The following is a 22,309-nucleotide window of genomic DNA, read 5'->3' as shown; positions in this document are numbered from 1 at the left end:
ATAAAAAAAAAAAAGATAAGTTGATTTTATGCCAAAAAATCAATGTAATATACAATACACACAAAATATGACAATGCAGATCCAAGGAAATAAGGTATGAAAACTAAAATCACATTCATGTTAAAAACAAACAGAATAAAAAGTAAATTCAGGTAATACAAAATGTATGGCAGTGCCTCGGCCATGTAATAAATCCTTAAAGTGGTGCCAGGCTGCAGCTTTCTGTAGTGTGTTTTTGTATTGGGCGGCATTATACAAAGAGTCTGTTATACTGTCCTCTCCTCTCTTTGTAGACCATCAACATATATGGTGTTCATTTTGTTGTATAATTGATTTTAAAGCTGTTTAGCAAAATCATGTAAGGTCATATTTTGCAGCATCGACACAGAATACAAGCACAAAGTTGAAGTAATATTTTATAACATTCTAAGCCTAAAATTTTCAGCAGGCTTTGGATATTCCTTGCATGACTGTTGCACAGGATTGCATTATATATTGCAAGTCTGCCTGGCCCTATTATGAAGAATATTATAGAGGGACAGGCGCAGTCACAAAACATCATGGATTAAGACCTCATACTGTAATAGGATACTAAAACATTTTATCAATTAATGTCACCGCAGGGACATAAAACAATCATGAAAATGGTTAATTAGTTCTGCAGTGATAACACAAACGTCTTGTGTAAATCGCCCGGAGAGAAACGATACTCCTTCTCAATGAGACCCGTTGAGGTCCCCGAACCCCAGCTTGGGGACCGGTGCACTATAGGGCATGCTCTCCGGCGTCAGGCATGGACTACAGAGAGCGAGAGAGAGGAAGAGGAGGAGGGGAGGAGAGGTGAGAGGTTGCAGCGGAGTTGCATGGGATGCTGCTGCTGCTGATGCTGCTGCAGAGGCTCCATCCATCCATCCAGCGTCCACCCATCGCTCCATCCCTTCCCTCCCTCGAAGAGAAAGCAGAAAACAAGGAGTGGTTATGTGATTCCCCATAAGCAGGAGGAGAAGCGCACAGGAGAGAAAGGAATAGCAGGGAGAGGAGGGAGGGAAGGGGGGGGGGCGTTTCCCTGCACGGTATAGCCTATTCTCACTTCTCAGCATGGATACAATGTGATTCATATTGGGCTGCTTCTTCAGGAAAGGTGGACACAGCGGTAAGTTTGACATTTTCTTGTGTTATTTTAGCACGAGGAGCGTTTTGAACACAGTTGACAGCGCGGCGTTTTTCGGGGTCCTATCAATTTGGACTCCCCTGATATTTAGAGTCATTTGTTGATAATCCCTGAAGTGAAGAACCATGTTGTAGATTTTGGCTTTAGGCTAAAAGAGGTGATTTGGAGCAGTGTGCGGCGTGAGATTTACGCACGATCAATTAGTCCCTGGCACGCTTAATAATCTCCTAACTAAAAACGGGTTGGTCCCATTCGCCCCACTCCCAAGTTCCCATCGACCGACTTGATGAGGGTTGTACCTGAACACAGTTTAATATTTAACCAGCAGCATGAGTCAACGTAGCTGCCCTCCTTCCTTCCTTTGTAGCCTGTTGGAGCAGAGACAAAGATGGTTCAACTCTCCCTGCAAAGGGTTAAAGATTCAATCCACGCTTGCCACTCTGAACTGGGTTCTCCTTGTCAGTGGGAGCGGATGTATTTACAAACAAAGAAAGCTTAATATCCACGCGTGTCACGTAGGAGACAGGTGCTGGTCAATGTGCGTTTTTATAGTGGTTGTGTGTGGTTGTCTGCTTATGTGGGCTAGTAGGCCAAATAGAGCCTTTATGATGCATTTAGGCCCCAGAGTGAGATTAAGGAAACTGTTAAGTTTGCCATTGAAAGTTTTTGTTCTTCTGCACTCTGGGCAGAATTTGTTGCAGTAGCCATCACTAGGTTGTTTACTTTTCTGTCTGGGTAGTGATTATTAGATTCTACAGTGCAGCCAAAATGACTGCAAAGATTTGCTGTTGCAGGCATAAGCATAAACATCTTCATAACAGCGCCTTTAGTTCCAAGCAATTAAGCAGTGATGTGCAAGCAGCAAAGCCCAGCATCCTGCTCAGTCTGTCTCCATCCCTTAGATCTCAGCCCTTGTCTTTGCCTCTGGCATTGCCACTTGTGATTGTGAAACACCAGGTACATTAAAGGATTGATAAGCCAGGCATAAATATGACAACCAGACCGAGTGTGTTTCTTTTTATTAGCCCCCCTCCAGCTGGAGCCAACTCACTTTCAATCAAGTCAATTCAGGAAATGGATTTTCTTATAAAAGCGAGCCAGATGTCTATCACCATGAAATAAAGTTCTTATTAGGTCCATGCAGCTTTTCTTGGGGCAGAGGGTGTAATTGTAAATGTGTGTGCACAGGGTCGGATATGAATGAAAAGTAAAGAGCAGAAAACGTCGCTCGCAGATTTTACACTGACAAAATGACATAAACTACAGGTCTACATGCATTCAAGCACTCACACAGACAGATGTCATTGCAATATAAAAAGGTGAACAAGAAAGGCAGTTATTAACAAGTGCATTGAGCGCAGTCACAAGTGTTACATGAGCTTTGGGACATTGTGGCACAAGAACTACAGTGTCAAATAAACAAAAGGCCTGGTTCATGCATTCAAAACGGCTCCTGCAGGCACACCCATCTATTCCAGACTCCCTCCCACACACACACACACACACACACACACACACACACAGACACACACGCAGACACACATATACACACACACACACACACACACACAAACAGCTAAAAACTACATGCCTCTAAATTAGACGAAGACACTCGGGTGACACGGAGCAGACACACTGGTCCTGTGTAGTGAGGAGGGCAGCAGCAGTAGCGGCAGCAGCAGGGTGTATTTTTACACCAGATCCCTGACACCTCCGTACATCTATTCACAGCTCTTGGTGAGAACAGAAGACACGTCCACTTGAGTTGTCATCATCAGCGGCCCAGACACGGACAGTTGGGATAGAGGAAGATGCAAGAGGCAAGGAGAGAGAGAGAGAGAGAGAGAGAGACAGAGACAGAGACAGAGAGAGAGAGAGAGAGAGAGGAAACTAGGTAATGAGGGAGATGAGTGTCAGCATCTTCTCTTGCTTCAGTTTTGGCACTTCCTTTTGCAGCGACAGCGGGTTAGCATGTAGACGGACACAGGTGTGAGTGGGGTGAGAGCGTTGTCAGTGGCAAATGGGAACTTTCCCAGAAGTGCCGGGGGTTTCATGGTGTGCAGCTTTGATCACAGAGACAGATGTATGGTTAATGCACGTGTCTGAGCAGATAAACAAGCTGATCTGAGGATGAGCAAGCTGGGACGAGAGGGGGTAAAAAAGGGTAAACACGAAGACGAAGGCGAGAGCTCGATGATTAGAGAGGAAAGGTTAAAGGGGGGAAGATGTGAGAAGGAGGGGAAAGAGGGAGGGAAGAGGTCGAGTTGTATTGGGGAACTAGCCCGCGTTACCCAGGGGGAGCTGTCTGTGGTGCTGATGCAAACCCCCCCCCTTTCTCCCAATGACTCTCCCTCTCTTCTCCTCAGCCGTTGATTGACAACTACTGTGTCTCTAATTGGCAAGTGTGGATGGGGGAGAGTCAGGCTTATTCTCTATGGGACAGAGCAACAAAAATGGAAAGAAGAGTGTGTGTGTGTGTGTGTGTGTGTGTGTGTGTGTGTGTGTGTGTGTGTGTGTGTGTGTGTGTGTGTGTGTGTGTGTGTGTGAGTCTTCGAACAAGAAGTGAGAGGAGGAGACGCAGATAGGTAGACAGAGGAGGGAAGGAGAATGTAATGAAAGGAAAGCGTGAAGGCAAGGGCTGAACATCTGTTTGATAATCAGTGTCTCCGCTCAGTGCAGTCTAACACACACTGACACCTATTTGATAATTGGGGAGCCTGCCCTCTCCCTCAGCGCCGGGCTAAACGGTTGCTTGATACCAGAGAGAGCAGAGGGACTAGCTGTTGGCAGTGCAATCTGTTTACTCTGTGCAGCTCAGGTAAAGATGCATTGCCGACTGTCTGCACGTCTGCGAGTGTGTGCGGTGGCTCTTGCATGAAGCCTACAATGTTGTTCAGTCAGTCCCACACTGTGCACAAGACATGACTTGAAACGTGCAGAAATTGTGTATCTGAGTGTAACCTCTTGAGCGGTGCTGCTGCATTGTTTTTAAAGGATAAATACGATGTGTTTTGTGTTTCTTATCCTAGGTGCTATCCTGAAAGATTTGCCTCCGCACAGACCTCCTCCTTACTTCCCTCCACACTGCGATCACATTCAGAGAGCTGAAGAGGCTGAAAAGGATGCACACGGAGAAGAAGAATGGGGGGAAAAAGGAGAGAAAAAGTAATGGAAGTGGAGGAGGTGGGACTCTTTGCTCCGGTCTCGATCACGGGTATTCTTGGGTTGATAATACAGATGTGGATGTTATTGCTTGAGAATACGCGTAGTCGAGTGGAAGCTTTGTCATCTATGAGGGTCCAAAAAGCAGAGATCTATTCAGTCAAGCACAATAGCAGACATATAAATGTGTAGATGAGATGGGGAGGTGGCACAGACATGGGATGGTTTTTAATTAAGCACCCAGAGGTGACTTTTTTTTTTATAGGAAAGGGCTTATTTTGTTCTATCAGAAAAGGCTTTTTAAATAGAACGCAATCAGGGGCCAGCCAAATCAAATCCAGCCACTGAAAAGGTTTTATCATCGTAGCTTTATCAACCATGTCACTCTTCACACCTGTGGAGGAAATGAGTTTGTTTCGCCGGCCAATTTCAGCCTCTCCTAGAGGAGGGGTGGGGGCTCGCACCATGCCACTAAGCTAACCCCCCCCCCCCCCAGGCATTAGTTCAGGGAGCTTAACACAAAAGTCTTCAGACTCAGACGTTAATTCCAAACCTTCTTGATTACATACCCTTGTCAGTCAGTCGAGCACACAAGTGAGCCCATAATCTTATCAGTTGATGAATGTCTTTCACAGCCCTTCACACTCTGCACCAAACATGTCCCTCATTCTGAACGGAAATTTTTAAGTTTGCAAAATCTGTGCCAAAAAAGTGTGGTTTTTTTTTTTTATGGGACGGAAATGCCACAGGATGGTAGATATTTGTGTATAGCCACCATCCTGCTGCTGCCTCTACTTTCACATTCCTATTTTCTGTCTTCCTGGCTCATGCTAAAAATGTGTAAAGAGTTTGATGCCTGTAGCAGCAACAGGAGACAGTAACACATGAGGACATGTCAAGGCTTGCACCCGTTGCTGACATTTCAGCTTTCGGCTCAGCTGACTGGCTGTCATGATGGAGACTCACACACATACACACACACACACACACACACACACACACACACACACACACACACACACACATATATATATATATAAACTGCACAATGGTTCATATGATCTACATGCCTGTAGGGAAATAAGGGATTGATGGGTCTTAAGAAAACCAACATTCAGATCCCCACACATCCATATTTGGATGCACACATTGCAGCTAGGTTCACCCGGTCCATGTGCCAGTAGGGAAATAAGGGATTGATTGATTTTATGGGTAACTATTTTTAGTCAGAATGATGGATGTTTATGTCTTTTATCGATCAAGTTGAGGTGCAGGTCTGAAGAATTCTTAGAGTCAGAGCATGCTGATTAATCAGGTAGCAGTGGAGTTGGAATAAAACATCCAGAAATACATTTTAGGTACATTAGCATTATTGCTAAGTACTATAAATTAAAATCTCAAAGTTTCATTGCAAATTCAGCAATATATTAGCATCTGTTTGCGAATGTGCCTGTGATAAATTACACTCTCATCGGTTACTACTCCATGATTTCTTACTCCTGCGTAAGCAAATCTCTTATTTATTAGCACAGTAAGTAATTATAATTTATACACATTTCACACTGACGTGTAAACTTGTTGATTTGGCAAAGCTGTTTCTGCGGTTCTGTGTGTATTTGTGTATGCATGTGCATGTGTGTGTGTTCTAAGCAACAAAATGACTATTGTGAGCACAGCTCCAGGTGCCTAGCAACCGAATGGCTCTGTTTCCTTGGCAACAGTTGCCTCGCACTCACTGTGTGGGTGATTGGCAGCCTTGACAACGGAGACGGAGTGACACTTGACCTCGCGTGCTGAATGGGAGAGGAGAAAGAAGGAGCGAGAAATAGAAGAGAGAGGGGGAGGCAGTGGGAGGGGACGAGCACAGACAGATGAGAGACTAAGTGATAATCATTCTCTATTGTAATCATCCTCCAGCATGTTTCATAAGGCGTCGGCAATACCTATCCAGCTGGGGTCCATCATCAAACACAATGCACGGTGTAGGGGCGCACATGCACTACACACTCCTTCTTGGAGCCCAGGCAGGCACTCCACATCTCATCTATTATCACTCAGCTCTGCCTGGTGCACAGCCTCACTACACTGCGTCTGCTTTCATTTGTGATCCGCTACATCCTGCGCTCAGCGGGCATGAATGGATACTGGACTCCTGAAAATGTGTCACGGTCACAGATGCCACAGGAGAGTAGATCAGAAGCCGTGCACAGAGATGTTTTACTTGGAAACTGGCATTTCCACTGCTGCTCCACACCTTTGAATTGAAGTGGTGTAATTATTAAAATGTGTTTTTTGGTTGTTCTCCATCCCATTCTCTGGCTGAGGGAGATCCCTTTGTACCAGGTTTATCAAAAAAACATGTCTTTCTAAGCTATTTACACATTTTAAATGATGGGGAAAGTAGAGAACAGGATCTTGAATTCACACAAGGTTATTTAAACTGTAAAAATTGTGCCTATCTTTTTAAAACAATTTAATCTATTTTATTATTTGACCGTATATCCAAATCCAAAGTGATATTTAGAGAGCAACTTTCAATTAGTCACCAGCTGGTTTATCTCATTCTTGTTCTTTAGGATGAAATCACCTTTAATTTCCTAGATGTAAATTATTTTTTTTACTAAGCTCGATATATTTACTTTATGATATACTCCTACATATTGAAAGTCAAATATCTGACACCCGTGTAGTTTTTTTTTTTTTTTTTCAAACCTGACCCATGTAAGCCGTTGTAATGATCTCCCTTTAACTCTATTAAAACAAAGGATATTCACCTTATCATAACACAATAAACAAAAAAAAAACAATCAACATTTCTGGTGTCAAGTCTTATTGCTTGTTTATTTCCAAGTTCACACTTTTCAAATTCAGGAGGTTCAAAATAAACAATTTCATCCTCACAGATCGCTCTTGCATAGCAAAGACATTTTCATGAGTAATGCTTGATTTCAGGATAAGATCACAATCTGTACACACGTCTTTAATAACAAGTATTTGTTTTAAATCTTTTCAAAATGCTTGTTTGGTGAAATTGAAAGCATGAAAATATGAACTGAAAAAAATTAATGATTGAAGAAAATTCTAAACTTAGCAGCTAAGCCGAAATCTTGTACAGTTTCATTCCTGTCATCAGTGGCTTGACCTGAAGTGACACGTGTGTCTTTAAGAAGGACGCCGAGGGCTGTGGGTTATTATTACCATCATCACAACTGTAACATCCTGCCACAACAGGGGGAAAAGTTCACTATTACACTACACTGTAAAGTCTGGTGTAGTCTTCCCTGAAAATGTTCCTCTCCCACCAGGTCCTGCAGCTAGTTTCAGAGTGTTTGACGGGGAATGAGTGTAGTATCGTTTTTTTTTTTAAAAAAAAGGACAGTCTTTGTTTTGTTTCCTGTATAGATCTACTTTTTCACGTCTCACTCTCATCATCCAACAGAAACTTCTCACCGTCAGATGGATTTCACATTAAAATGCTAAGATAGGGTCCCAGGTTTTGTTTTTTTTTGTTTTTTTTTTACTGGAGGCCTCTTTAAAAAGATTTTCAAACAGCTTACAATATCTCATTGTTTCAAAGAAAAATAATAATCAAGGAACGCATTTCTGTAAAATTTAACAGCTACTTATTTGAGGCTCGTTTAAACAGCATCTAAAACATCTCTGAGACCCATCAAATAAAACTAACCTAACACAGAAAGCCTTGCACAATGTGCAAGGAAGAAAATTCAGCCATCGCAGAAAATCACAAATTAATGTAACAAAAAATAGATAATATAGAATGAAAACTAGGGTTGTTGCTTACACAAAGAGGGGAGAAATCAGAAGAGAGTGGGAACACTTCACAACAGCTCTGAGGCTGGAGACCTCATCAGTGGAACTGCTGTTCACACAGCTGTAACACTCAAGTGACCATATGGGAAAACTGAATAATTCAGGTTTCTCAAATGTCCCCTGACCAGCTTGATCCTAATGGGCCTGCGTTCACCAGCCACATCATCACCCTCCCCATCATCCTCCCCCTGCTCCGGAAGGACATCAGCCCCAACTAGGGCTACTGATTGGCGGCTTCACAGGCATCTATCCAGTCGCTGTACACATCAACCGGCTCAGACAGATCTGAGGAGAAAAGGTTAAGGAGAAAAGGAATTCTGTTGCCTAAAAGAAAGAGTTTACACATAAGCACAACCTGAAGATCAGAAATTAATACAGATAGAGACAAAAGATGAATAATGTGTTAACTACACTGTCGGTAAGAAGTAGTTCTCTAATAAAAACTGGAATTTGATGTTATACAGAATCATTATCATAATATATCACCATCATTTCCAGAGAGCAAACGCAAAAAAAAGGGGGGGGGGGCCTAATCAAAAACGGATCATAGTTCATTACCATGTTGTTTGCTGTGTCGTTAGCTGGTGGCTAACAGCCTATCGTACTTTGACGTCAGCGCCATGCTCAGCCTGCACATTAACAAACGGCTAACATGGAGGATGATGTCCATTTAGAATATGTTGATGTCAAAGTAAAACAAACATTAGCATGGACCCATTTCCTTTATAAAAACAGCAATCATATAAAAACCACTTACACTGCCTTTAAAAAAAACATGATTTGTCTGATTTAACGGTGTCTTGTGCCCCCCCCCCTCACGTCTCACCACAGAGCACCTTCACAACACAATTACTCCAGGCTCTCTATTTTTTTTTAGTATTTATGTTTTTCATCTCACGTACCTAAATGTGAAAACAAATACCATTTGAGTAGTTAATATATTCACCAACTGTTATTAGATTCAAAAACAATACCTCTAGTTGTGTGCTGTGAGATCCTCAGGGGTAATGTAGTTCTCTTATTTAAAACGCAGTTTAAGGCTTCTACAGAAAAATACCCTGTGTTGTTTTTTTTGGGTTTTTTTGGGGGGGGGGGGGTTCAGGCATGATGGCATGGACACAAGTTGTTTTAAACTAAGAAATACATTTTACAGATGAGACAGCTCATTGAGGATGTAATGTAAAGCCGTCTCCATGACAAGTCACCGACTCTGCTTAGAATGAAAAGCGAGTCCTGGGCTGATCTATTTGTTGCACTTATTCATACATATCATTATATATTGGGTATTGTTATGTCTATATTGTTTTGATATCGTGATGTTGCACTCAGTGTTTTGTTGTCGTGGACGAAAGAGGCCTCTCGAAAGAAAAGTTCAAGCCCTTGCACCTTCCCATGCAGCACCCAGCTGCTATAATTCTGCGTGAAGTGGGTGTTAAGATTGTTGAAATGATAGTGTTGGAAAAACTATGGCGATGCAAAGACAGACCCACTCTTACTTAGCACGAGTATTCCTGATGCAGTCTGGTAGCCCTTTAATGTGATCCTGTTGAAAGCTCTTTTTTAAACCTGTAGCACACATAAAGTCATGTGGTGTGTAAATGTGTGACATGTGTGATAAAGGATACATGTGATAGGGGTCTGGAACTCCTCCAGACAGACAGTGCATGATATTATCCCAGTATTTCTGGTCCTCTCCCTGTTGACAAAAAAACCCCACAAAGTTAGAAAACAATCAACTTCAGAAACCCCATGGACACACCTTGATGATTTGCTGTCGGTGCAAGGTGACATTGTGCTTACATTTTGACATCACAGGACTTCTCGTGGTTGCAGAAAGGACAGGTGAACTGAGAGTCCAAATCTCCCGTCATCTTCTTCTTAGGAGGGGGTTTTCTTTTGGACTTGCGTCGACCCATAGCGCACCAGCTGAATCAAGTCTAAGTGAGAATGAGACCAAAAAAAACAAACACTCAACGAAGAAGAAGAAGAAAACATGCGGAAAGAGACAATGCGCTTATATACTTTTCCTCCAGTGAGCAGCTGCTCCAACATATTGTTAGCAATCAAACTTAGCAGGCTAACGTTAGCATGGTTGTTGTTGATCTCGCAATACAACGGATATTAACTGCCTCACGAGTCAAACACAAACAGACTTTAAATACAAAAGCGCCTCAGGTTACAACTCTACAATCCGAAGCCTTGTTATTTATTAATGTTTGTCACTTAAAGAGTTTAACGATGTTTACCTTTGGTTGTTGAAAAATACACGTTGCAGTCTCTCTCTGTAAGACCCCGCACCGGTATCTGTTCGACGTATATGATTGGAGGATAGGCTTACGTTGCGCGGCCATTCATTGGTTGTGTGAAATGTCAATCAAGTTGATTGGATGGACGCGGAGCTGTGTGAGGTGCTGGATGGACGTAAGCAGTAGTGACGCACGCGACCACATAGCATCCTCCCGCGCGGTGGCGATAGAAGCAAACTGTCGCAGGTAAAGTTTTGTCGTGTTATTACAAACTCCCACGTGCTTTATGTCGAAACCTGAGGCGAGTTCAACATATCCAAGGTCTCTTTGGGTTATCTGGCTTTACAAACTCTGACATGAGGTCCTGATTGTCTGATTACATCAGACATTATAGTAAAGACATGGCCCATGCAGAATGAAATACTTATTTTCCCCAGTCATCGTCTGCTTTATTTTTAAAGGTAAAAAGACCATTTTCCAAGATTGAAAGTCACATCTTCATGCAAACTTACTGTAAGTATGTGTATTTAATTTCACCTTGTATGAAAACCCTTACAGGTTTTGTCAACTTGCATAATAATAAGAATCACCATAATAATCAACCATACCTCATAAACACTAAATGACAACGTGAGGCTTATTCAAATAGTGGCATTAGAACAGAGAAGAACATAAAACAGAAATGCTGGAAGCAGAGCACAGGTCTCTTCAACTCTATGTTTTTCTTTGTATTTTCACAATAGTGAATAAGATACCTGATCTAATATGTTTAAAGAAGAAACTTGACCTTCCTCTCAGTGTCTCGTGACCCCCCAGTGCATTAGTGCACATGGCGTGGGTGACCTGCACGCCTTTGAATTCACCATTGATGCTGAACCATCTTTGCAGGTTATGGAGCAACATTAGCTGCCAACATGAGACGACAGACTTCGAAGGCAAGGCCTTGTCAAACCACATTAAGCACATATTTACAGCAGCATTGCTGCATAGTAAAGGAGTCCAATTGCTTAACTGGCTTTCCTGCAATCCGTTCATGTCACTCATTGAAAATGTTTGGAAAAATAAAACAAGACAAAAGTTACCCTATGCTCTTGCACAGCTAAAACCCTACATTAAGAATTGACTACTAAAACATTCCTTTGTCAAACTTCCAGTAATAGATAGATAGATAGATAGTTAGTTCCCCAAATACTTACAAAGTGTTCAAAGAGAAAGTGTTGTCAACATAATCCTGTCCCAGCTTCTTTTCTTTCTTTTTTTTATTTCTTGCTTGAAAAATATGAGCGAGCGTTCACATTGTAAAGGTCAAAAGGTTTGTCTGACATCACATGTTTGGCTTGAAGGCATTCTGTTCTCATGTAGGAAATGTCAGCTGTGTGGATGGTGAAGGTGGTCGGCCTGGGTTTAGTGGCCCTTTCTCTCAGCGTGGAGCTGCTTTGCTGGCTCAGCCGTCGACTCAGGCCCGGAAAGATACACAATGAGGTCCTGTTTTTTCCTTCAGAGTTGGTCTGTGTGGAGCGCATCCTAAATCCCAATTCACCTTAGTAAGTGTTACAATGGCTGTGTTGACCAAAAGATAGGAATGTACGATATATGTCCTTGATTGCTGCTGGTTGTTGTGATAAAGGCCAACTGTGGAAAAACTTCAGATAAGAGGAGAGGCTTTCAGGAAGTGATTTTGTCAGTACATCTGTAAACAAGGCCAAGACTTCAGGGAAAAAAAATACACAAAGTAATTACAGTATGGTGCCTTCCATTCATCTTGGAGCTGGGAATGACATCACACCCGAGTTAACTGTTCCAGTTGCAAGGCGGACAAGCAACATGTACACCTCCAGGAATATGTGTTCTTCACTATCTGCCTTTGATAATAGCATGTTCTGTAACTCAATATGATTCTGGATGTGTGCTCTGTATACACACTGTGAGGCTTTTAACAGCTCCTGTTAAAGCTCAGCAGGTGATGAATGAAGTCACCACACACCTTTCCTCTCTCATGTTCATTGCTCTTTCAGTACCTGCTTGTGCCCGCTTCCCCACGGCGTGGAGACGTCCTTCTCCCGTCTCCTCCGAACCCTCCTGTCTGCTTCCTCCACTCTGGACCTGTGTGTCTTTGCTTTTTCCAACATGGACCTGTGCAGGGCCCTACTGCTGCTGCACGACAAAGGCGTCATCATGCGAGTCCTCACAGACAAAGACTATGCTGCCATCAGTGGCTCCCAGATAGGTGTTCTCCGCAAAGCCGGTAAGGGAATACTGTTTTTTTTTTTTTTCATGGTTCTGTGCTGCAGGACTTCTCCAGTGTCCCAAATAAATAACACACATTAACAACCAGATCCTATAGACCCAGGCGGCCCTTTTAAGACCCTTTAAAGACATGTAATGGAAGTCAAACCAACCTTTTTTGGGCTAATTATTGTGGGCAACTTTACCTTGCGATACGGGAAAGGATGACAAGGATGTGAGTCACCAAGAGGTGCTCCCTCTGTGATCTTGAATCACAAGTGTCGCTGTCGGTAAGCCCTACAGGGTTTCCTAAGTGGTGGAGAATGGATGGCTGATAGGAATTGTCTGGTTGAATGGAGGCTGCCACCACGAGCGCTCCGGTGAGTCAAGAGTAATCACGTTCTAAGAGCTCTGAAAGATTTTGTGTCACGTGTCGTACTCCCACTGTCTCGCTCTTTCTCTCTCAGCCCTCTGCATTTAGCGAATGGCTGCCTGTGCATATGGTTAACTAAGAATTAAGTAAGTACGAAATTGGCAACCAGACAGTGAATTTCATTAGGCAGAGTGTTTCTAAGAGTTTGTGTATGTTGACTGCAGACCTCACGAGAACCGCTTTGGCACGAGCTACAATCAGCTTTTATCCTCAAATAGCTGATGGTGATTGGCACCTGAGCACAGTGGCCTTGGCTCCGTTTGCTGTTTGTTTTTTTAAACTCCAGAGTTGGCTTCTGAAACATTTAAGTGATAAAAGCAATGTTGAGAGATTCTTGCATGCTGCGAAACAGCAGGCAAAGTATTCTTTTCTGAATTCTGTAAGAGGCATCTTGTGGACCGTCGGTGTCACGGGTTCAGACGTTCATAATATGCATAAAGCTTGAATTGCAAGAAGCATTTACTCTTTCAAGTAGTTTTTTTTTTTTTTTTGGCTATCTTCACACTGAGCTGAATATTCTGAAAGCGGAGGGTCATGAGGACATGAATCTCTCGGGAGAAATCCTTAGAAAACTGTCTCTTAAAAATATGTTTCTGCTGATTGTTTTTCACTACTTGTTAATGGATGTGCTCTTACCATCGCAGGAGAGAATTTGCAGGACTAATCGCTGTCTGGGTTTAGTCTGAAAAAATGGAAGTCTACAATGTGTCAAACATCCTTCAAAGTAAAACTTCTATCCAAATGAAGAGAAGGGTTTCTTTTATTTCTAGATATGGGTGGGGGCTTTTTATCCCTTTTGTTACAGAGATAGGACAGTGGATAGAGTTTAAAGACAGAGAGACATGCAGGAAATGAACCACAGGTTGGATTTGAACCCGGCCTGCCTGCTTCGGGGGACTACGTACATGGAGCATGTGCATTAACCACTTGGCCACCAGTGTCCTAAGAGAAAAGGTCTTTTTTCAAAAAGATTAAAACGTTTTCTTTTTTCTCCTGGATTTGAAAATCGATTTAAGTTTATTTAAAATGTCTTCTGCAGCGATTCAGTCAACAATATTTCATTTCTGCCTTGTCATGCTCAACACCTTTTGTTTTTTACTCATAAGCTAATAGCAGATTGAGTCAAGCGTTCAATAAGTGCATACAGTAGCTTGGCATGTATAACCTTATTGAACAAGGAAGTGTCACCTTAATGAACATATCAACGTATCCAGGAGTTTATGAATCTTCTGAAACAGTGACATCAGTTCTTAAATATTTACCAAGGGAAACATTTCAATGGATAGTTAAAAGAAAGGAGACGATGGAGGAGATTTTTGTTTTACTTGTTGATCGAACACTACGCTTGTGTTTCAGCAGAGACAACAGGTACCTCTTTGTCCACAGGGGGCGCCAAAGTACACACAAAACAAAAGTTCCTCACAGGACCTTTAAAAAAAAAAAGTCAACTGAAAGCAATAAAGATAAAGGAGATCGACTCATCTGTAGCATTGAAACCATTGACCTTGCTGCTCAGTGTCTACCTCTCTGCTCCTCAGGGATCTGCGTGCGCTGTGACGGCGGCTCCAGAGGCTCCGCGTACATGCATCACAAGTTTGCGGTGATTGACGGCCGACTGCTCCTCACAGGCTCTCTCAACTGGACGCTGCAAGCAGTGCAGGCCAACATGGAGAACATCGTCGTCACCGAGGAGCCAGACCTGCTGCGACCGTTCATCAAAGAGTTCAACCAGTTATGGCTTAGTAATGATCCAGCCAGGCATCACAGACCAGCTCACCACCAGAGTCTTTGACTGAAGAGCTGGGATCCACGCTGAGCCAGAGCTCTTGAACTTTTGAGGTCGACTTTGTTCAGATTATTTTAGTCAGTTCAGACACTTTAATGTCTACACAATTCGACGGTTTCTAGTTTCTCTGTAGATTTGTTCGAGTGACAGGAGTGCTCCTCAAGATAACGGATGTTTCACAGCAGGCATTTGAACGCCTTGCGCCTGATTTTTGTCTTTCAGTGTTTCATGCGAGTTTCTGTTCCAGTCAGTTTTCTGCTCGCGTTATTATCAAAGTAATGGCCTGATGTTTTTTTTTTTTGGGAACGGTCAAACATAGGATGAAATCCACATCATGTTTTTTGTCCTTCAGTTTGAAAGAAGGTGGGGGGTTTTTTTGTTTGTTTTGGACCAGTTCACACACATGGACCCTTTCTTACTTTGTATCAAATGTCAACAAAGATGTATGTATGTAAAACAAAAAAAAAACCCTCATCAAGGTACTTTTGTTTGCATTAAGAAAGATTCAAAGTTAGAGCGGTAGTTTTGTTTACATTATGTAACAGGTTGACTTTTCAAAATGTTGCATTTTGATTGGTGACTGATCTCTTCTGAGCAGAAAAAAGGGCATTTATTTTATTCACAGTGTATGACATGGCAAAGTTTCCCTGTCCAAACAAGAGATTATCCAGGTTGGTATTGCAGTAATAAGGGATGATCTGGACTAGTGAAGGAATTTGAGTTTAATTTCATTCATTACAAAAAACAATCCACAGTTCGCCTCATGTAGTATAGTTACACTCGGTATAAAATTCCAGTGTATTGTTCAGGGTGTGCCTCTGTGGTCTCAGGCACTATCACGGTTGCCAAGCACTAATAAAACCCCTCGTTCATGCTGCAGTTTTTTTGGCAGGTTTGTTGCATCATCGGCCTGCAGCTGTAGTTTCACTCCTGCTCCGACATGAACGCTCTTACAGCACACACACATGCTGGTATCCTCATCTGCTGTAATAATGTCAGCATTCAAAGTTTGCAAAAGCAAGTGGAAGGGGTATTTGGACATGATTAATGTGGCTTGTTGTAAGACTACCCTGCATTGCTCAACAGTCAGGTTGATGCCTGTTGATTTGTGCCAGAACTGGTCTGTCTCAGCTGAGTCAGGGTATACACAGGCATACGGAGTATACCCACCTCTAAATCTCCTCTGATTCACAACATAGATTGATAGACATGTATGTGAAGGGATGGCCCTCCCTACTCTGTTTCTAATTGGTTATTATGCACTAATGAAATATGAAAGAAAAAAAGATTTCAGGGGGAAATATACCCACTTCTCAAAGCACCACTACACCACTGAGCGGATAGTACTACTATTTCAGCAGTTCAGATGTTTTAGTTAGGCGTACTAAATGACAATGTTCGACTTTAGAAATCAGCTGACTGTATTTTATCCACGGTGTGTGAGTGACCCAGGGAGAGGTCATGAGTTTGGATGCGTTACTCGTGCGTAACGCCCTCGACATACAACACACGCTGGAGCGGAGCAGGGCGCCTCCTGAAGTTTGGAGAAACTTCGTCAATGAAATGGTGGAGTGACGCGACAATAACCGGATACGTGGGGATTTCACCTTCAAATTAAAAGACTGGCAGGACAATAGCAGATCTTCCGATAAAAAACAACACCAACTATATGTTTTTATTCTCGCACAACACGGATGAAGTGTTTTTAAAAAGCGTGATATTCAGGAGTGCATTAGGTCGACTCAAGTCGTCTTGATGTTGACGCTTAAATAAAAGTTGTTTTATTTTAAACTTCCCTAAAGGAAGTGCTGCGTGTGCACTCCTGCAGACTACAGTGTGTTTGATGCAGTGTGTGAGGGTGGGAGTCCCCGGTGACAGGCACATGCACAGTGTGGAGATCCGGGAGCGCAGCGCATGAACAGGAGCGTCCCGACAGCTGCGCACGGCTTTCTGTTCAGGTGGAGGTGAAAGACCCGAGAACAGGGACGGAGGACACAGACTCATCATCTACATCCGAGGTAAGACACGTTCACGTACTTTTCAGTCTCATTGGACAGGACTTTATTCAAGTGGCATCATCGGGTTGCAGTTTTGTTTCCGTATGGTAGGAAAAGGTGCGCAAATAAGGTCATCTTAAGTAGCGTTTACCTTTGTATTATTGTGGTGAAATAATTACATTAATTGTGTCTTCATTGAAACATGAAGTTTAATCTCGCTAAGAAGCCTACACACCCTGATTCTTTTCTTTTCTCCTGCTTCTTTACTGCTGAAGTCAACATTTACCTCATGCAAAAGTTGTTGATTTTTTTACGCCATGTGACGCGTTTGTTTCCCTGTCATGGTGTTTTTCGACCCAACCACTAGTTTGTATGCGTATCATAGTTGTTCGTGTTACGCATGCGCAGATGTTGATGTTTTGCTGCGTTTGTCCAGCAGCACGCCGGCGGCCAGTCCCTCCTTTTATGATCCTGGAAGCGGAGAACAGTCTGAAGAGAAATGTCAGCAATCAGGGAGGAGTATAAAACCGAGAGAGGAGGGTGGATGGGGGTCGAGGATGTGAGGATGAATGACGGGTTATGATGCAGAGGGAAGAGGGAGTGTAGACTAGGAGAGAGAGAGAGAGAGATGGATGGATTATGACAGGAGGGATGCAGAGATGGATGAATCCGAGAGAGTGTAAAGGAGGATAAATGGGTGTGTGTTTTTAGTGTGTGTGCAATTTAAATGGGTGTGTCTGTTGATGGATGAATGGTCCGATGGGTGGTGGATGAAACATACAGAGAGGGGAAGGCCAATCTATCACCCCTCACCAGCCTCTCAGCATCCACTTATTCCATAAGTTTTATACGGGGAGTCTATGTGAGTAATGTCCACGGGGGAGCAGTGGGTGACTGATAGTGGGAGAATGAGCGGAGGGAGCACGCCCCGAGCTGTGATTCATGGCACAGGATGAGAGCGACGAGGAATAAGCGTGGGCAACGGACCATTTTCAAAACAACACCTCCATTTACCAATAAGTACCTTCTCAGCTGTAAGAGTGCATTTTCAGACATGTGATTGTTAAATAGCTGAGACTCCTCACTCTGACAATTTAAACACACAACTAGGCCTACTGTCTCAGCACTACTCTTCACCAGAGAGCCAGCTCCTCTGTCTGGTGATTTGTCAGCTTAGCAGTCTGACTTTTCGAGGAAAGAAGAACCTTCAGGATCTATTGAAAAGTCTTCTCCACAACCTCTATAAGCAAATTATTGGGTTTTTTTTCTGGCTATAGTCTAAACTGATCAATATTCAATTTAAAGTCAATAAGGAGATTAAAGGTTTTAGGCACTGGTAGCCTATTGGTTAATGCACGTCTAATGTATGGGGGCTGTTGTCCTCAAAGCGGGCGGCCTGGGTTAGTTAGTTATTTAGATACGTCATTGATCCCGAGGGAAATTCAAGTTTTCTTTGTTATTTTTTTTTATAGATAAATAAGAATAGATTTAGAATCCGACCTGTGGCTGCTTCCCTGCATCTCTCTCTCTCTCTCTCTCTCTCTCTCTCTCTCTCTCTCTCTCTCTCTCTCTCTCTCTCTCTCTCTCTCTCTCTCTCTGATCAAATGATTTAATGCAAGTAACAATGAAAAACACAGTAAGAAAAGCCCTTTTTGATATCCTTCTCTTGAAAGTGACCTTGAACATGCAGACAGGTACTTGTCTTAGTTATCCAGCTCAACCTGTAGTGACATGTTTGCTCTTGGGGGGAAAATAAATGTTTTCCAATAACAAATAGAAAGTCTTCTTGTAGAGTGTTCTCTGGATATTGTCATTTTTAATGTCCTTGGTACAGTTAACAGTTTAGAAAAAAGAAAAGAAAATAGGTAATAACAGATGTTCAGAGCGCCTGGGTCCCTTCTTATGATGACGAGCTTTGCTTTTGGACCATAGTGCCCAAAAACCAGACCATATTTTTTGTTCTGAGGCGCCTGTGGCCTGGCAGGTTCCATGTACCTAGTCTTCTTTCCCGCATGTGGTTCCCAGATCTCCTGTCTTTCAAATAAAAAAACATGTTGAATAGATTTTTCTCCCCAAATTTTTGTGATTAAAACTATAGATTATAGTTTAGATTAAAAACTATAATCAGTCATGCTGATGAGTTTCTGCTGATTTAACTCATTTGACACTTGTTGTTCTTTAGAAAGCACTTAAATTATTTTCTTCTGAATAACGTCACTCTTTCATTGTCCTTCTTCCTCAACAGATGGCTTCAGCCAGAGATCCTGCGTCGGTCCCGGAGCAGAGGGATGCAGCCGACCAAAACTTTGACTACATGTTCAAACTGCTGATCATCGGAAACAGCAGCGTGGGGAAGACGTCCTTCCTGTTCCGATTTGCAGATGACTCCTTTACATCGGCCTTTGTCAGCACGGTGGGCATCGACTTCAAAGTAAAGACCATCTACAGGAACGACAAGAGGGTCAAACTTCAGATCTGGGTGAGCTCTCTTTAAATATGCAGAAAAACAAGTGTGATCAACAAGTCGTGAATGAAGCAGGAAGTCACAACTTGACTGAGTTTGTGACGCAGCATTCAAGATGGAAAATTATAGTGAAGAAAGTTTGGCAAATATTTGTCCATTTCAGGGTATGAAAAACTGGGGATTCAAAATAGAGACATAAACAGAAGAAGTTTGAACATTGTCAAATCATGCTTCTTTAGAGTCCTTTATGAGACGGCCGTGTGTCGTCTGTCTGTTTGACTACAAACACACGCGAGGTGGTGATGTGGGTCACAGAACTGAAAATGAGGTTTTATTTACAAACCTGTTTCACATATCTGCCCCTTAACAGTGGAAGACCTTTCCAAACATTTTTTTTTTTGCACAAAGAAAACAATTAAAAAAAGACCCTAAACAAAGTCTCCACTTATCTTTCTAGATTCCTCGATAACTAGCTCCTCTCCAGTTCATTACAGCAGATTCTGGGGTTTTTTTTGGTTTTTTTTTACAATTTCTCTTTTGATTTTAAGCACATACATAAATGTAATTTAACACACTAACTACATACTTTATATAACCCCCCCCCCCCCCCCCCCCATAACCCCTCATCTCCCTAAAAAACAGTCTTACATTAAAAGCCCATTAACACGTACGACTCTTTCCAAGATAATGGTACCTCTTATAAAAAGATAATCCAAATCAACGATACATAGATGTTGTGCCTATCCCAACACAAATATCTTCACTCATTTATATAGTGTATAAAATAAGTATACAAACCAAAAGTTACATAATTTCATATCCTGTCTCCATCCATTTCTGGGGTTTACCACTATAGTTATTCATGCAGATCAGTTTGACATTATGATCGTCTCATCCAAGTTAATTTGCAAAAATATTAATGAATGATATGCAAGGAAAATCCAATGTATGTTTGTACTTAATATGCATTTAATAAGTGAAGAAGTGAAATTATTCAGCAGGATGGCTAAAATGAACCTGATGTCCTCACAAAGCTGTGGATCACACTTTCCTCTAATTAAAGCTTCGAGAGTCCCTTATTGTCTAAGTGCTGCCAATTAGTCTAAAAATGAGACTGCTGTACTTGCCATCAACAGATCAATATGCAAATTTAAGAATTGCTCTTCTGATTTCAAAGAGGTTATTCAAACAGAGGCAAACTAAATGTCTGAAGATCCAACCAATCAGAGAAAAAGACTCACTGTTGTAGCTGAAGGCTGCTAGGTTAAATAGATAGATCTAAACTCCAGTTCATAATACTTTATTTAAGACAGTGATCTTAGATATTTTGTATGATGTGTTTGAGTGATCTATGCTAAACATTACTACATAACTGAACTACTTTCCAGTTCACTGTATGATACAAGGTCGCATTTATGAGAATATTCACCATATTCATTTGAGCTATATGCAAAATGACTCGGCACAATTAAACCCACGCTGTATCACATACTGCACGTGGTTTTAAAAGGCCAGGTCCAAACTGGATGAATGGGAACCTGTTTAGGACTGAAGTGGATGGGAAGCAGACACATCTGACAGAAGGTGGCTGTGGTTCAGCGGTAGTCTGTAATGTGTCAACATATAAGGGCGGGACACACACACACACACACACACACACACACACACCACGTGGAAGTTTACTTAGGCAAGACACTGAATCACAAACTGCTCCTGCTGCATACGTGTGTGAAAGGAAGGACTTATAGGCAGTTGGGAACTTTACATATCACCCTCTGCCATCAGCCGTGTGCGTGCATGCGTGTGTGTGTGTGTGTGTGTGTGTGTGTGTGTGTGTGTGGTGTTAAAGAACTTTGAGTGGTCAGAAGATTAGAAAAGCATTATACAGCACAAGTCCATTTATGATTTTCTTCAACACGGACAAAATATGAGCTTGCAGATTCAACAGGTTCCAAGATGTGGACATTCTGATAATCAAACCAGAAAAACACAGACACACACCTCAGAGCTTGAAAATAGTTGTCTAATAATTCGTAGACTATAAAACATAATAAGTTCCCCAGGGTCCGGAGTGACATCTTCAGACTACTTATCTTTTCCACCAAGCTGTCCATAACTCCAATATGCATTATCTACTGTACTTACAAAGGAGCTAATGCTAACATTTTAATAGCTGGAATCAGAATTTTAAAAACATTTTATATCCAAATATCGGATACACTTTGACCTACCATAATGGTTGTCAACTGAAATAAATGGATTAGCAGCTGGATTAATTGTAAATCACAGCATGTTTAATCACAGTTCAGGTCCACAAGGCTAAGAAAAGACCAGATCGAGACGATACGTCCATTATGCTCAGAGTTTGACGGACATAAATCAGGCAAATTGAATGCAAAACGTTGCAGCCACTTAGATGTCAAAGCAGTCATTTTCTTGCATTCATTAACAGCCTTAACTGTGGCTGAGAGGAAACTGAAACACAGATTCAACCACATGTGGAGCGAGTGCTGCTTTTAAAAGCATTGTTACCCAGTACACACTGTTTGCGCTCAGCCCGACGTGTAGTTTGCCCTCTTACATGTTGCCTCCCTGTCACGGTTGGGGCGCAAAGTAATCTCTCACCCTCTGGAGTTAATGACACTTGATGTTTAACATCGTCTCCAGACGGCCCGCTTCATGAAAGATGCATGTGTACGAGCTGCAGGAGCTGAATGTGCTTACTGCGCAGGCTGACTCTCAGGACAGATCTATTACTGAATGTAAGAGGGAGGCAGAGAGGCACCCACGGCTCTCCTGTTAGACCAAAGTGATCACTTATTAAGCTTTAAATATTTAGCATAGCAGGCCCTCTCTGCTCCGCTTAACAACGATACAGTTGCGGACATTCACACGAGAGAAGTGTCAAGTGTAGTTTTATCTGCTGCTGAGCCACTTCAGTGGGTTTCATGGGAAAAGAGATACAAGCTCATGCTGTAACTCCAAAAGTATGG

General features: G+C 42.3%; 2 protein-coding genes, 1 long non-coding RNA gene and 1 pseudogene across 5 annotated transcripts in view; 3 read left to right on the top strand and 1 right to left on the bottom strand.

The window, feature by feature from the left end:
- The first annotated feature begins 844 nt into the window (after window positions 1–844).
- LOC306820726 lies at window positions 845–7,694 on the top strand. The gene is made up of 2 exons (XR_013778696.1): window positions 845–1,153; window positions 4,201–7,694. It is a non-coding gene; the product is annotated as an uncharacterized lncRNA (long non-coding RNA).
- Window positions 7,147–10,620, bottom strand: LOC306820725 (transcription elongation factor 1 homolog). The gene is made up of 4 exons (XM_079338666.1): window positions 10,411–10,620; window positions 9,965–10,101; window positions 9,790–9,860; window positions 7,147–8,449 (listed from the first exon to the last, which is right to left on the bottom strand). The coding sequence occupies exons 2-4, from the start codon at window positions 10,078–10,080 to the stop codon at window positions 8,385–8,387; spliced, it is 252 nt and encodes an 83-aa protein (XP_079194792.1). The 5' UTR covers window positions 10,081–10,101; window positions 10,411–10,620; the 3' UTR covers window positions 7,147–8,384.
- A 244-nt stretch (window positions 10,621–10,864) lies between these two features.
- Window positions 10,865–16,867, top strand: pld6 (phospholipase D family, member 6). 2 transcript variants are annotated; one of them, XM_079337366.1, is made up of 5 exons: window positions 10,865–10,923; window positions 11,773–11,954; window positions 12,426–12,655; window positions 14,608–14,908; window positions 16,308–16,867. In XM_079337366.1, the coding sequence occupies exons 2-4, from the start codon at window positions 11,776–11,778 to the stop codon at window positions 14,859–14,861; spliced, it is 663 nt and encodes a 220-aa protein (XP_079193492.1). In that variant the 5' UTR covers window positions 10,865–10,923; window positions 11,773–11,775; the 3' UTR covers window positions 14,862–14,908; window positions 16,308–16,867. The 2 variants fall into 2 exon arrangements, with proteins under 2 accessions (XP_079193492.1, XP_079193491.1); XM_079337365.1 differs by lacking the exon at window positions 16,308–16,867 and having other exon boundaries at window positions 14,608–15,734.
- Window positions 16,868–17,035: 168 nt separating this feature from the next.
- The window catches only part of LOC306819804 (ras-related protein Rab-3D-like), an 8,704-nt pseudogene continuing 3,430 nt past the window's right edge, over window positions 17,036–22,309 (top strand). The window contains exons 1-2 of the transcript XR_013781766.1: window positions 17,036–17,353; window positions 19,098–19,331. The product of XR_013781766.1 is annotated as a ras-related protein Rab-3D-like (transcript). The remainder of the gene's footprint in view (window positions 17,354–19,097; window positions 19,332–22,309) is intronic.

The sequence above is a fragment of the Symphodus melops genome, assembly GCF_947650265.1.
Source record: "Symphodus melops genome assembly, chromosome: 2".
NCBI classification, from domain to species: domain Eukaryota; kingdom Metazoa; phylum Chordata; class Actinopteri; order Labriformes; family Labridae; genus Symphodus; species Symphodus melops.
This window is presented reverse-complemented; position numbering and strand designations above follow the sequence as displayed.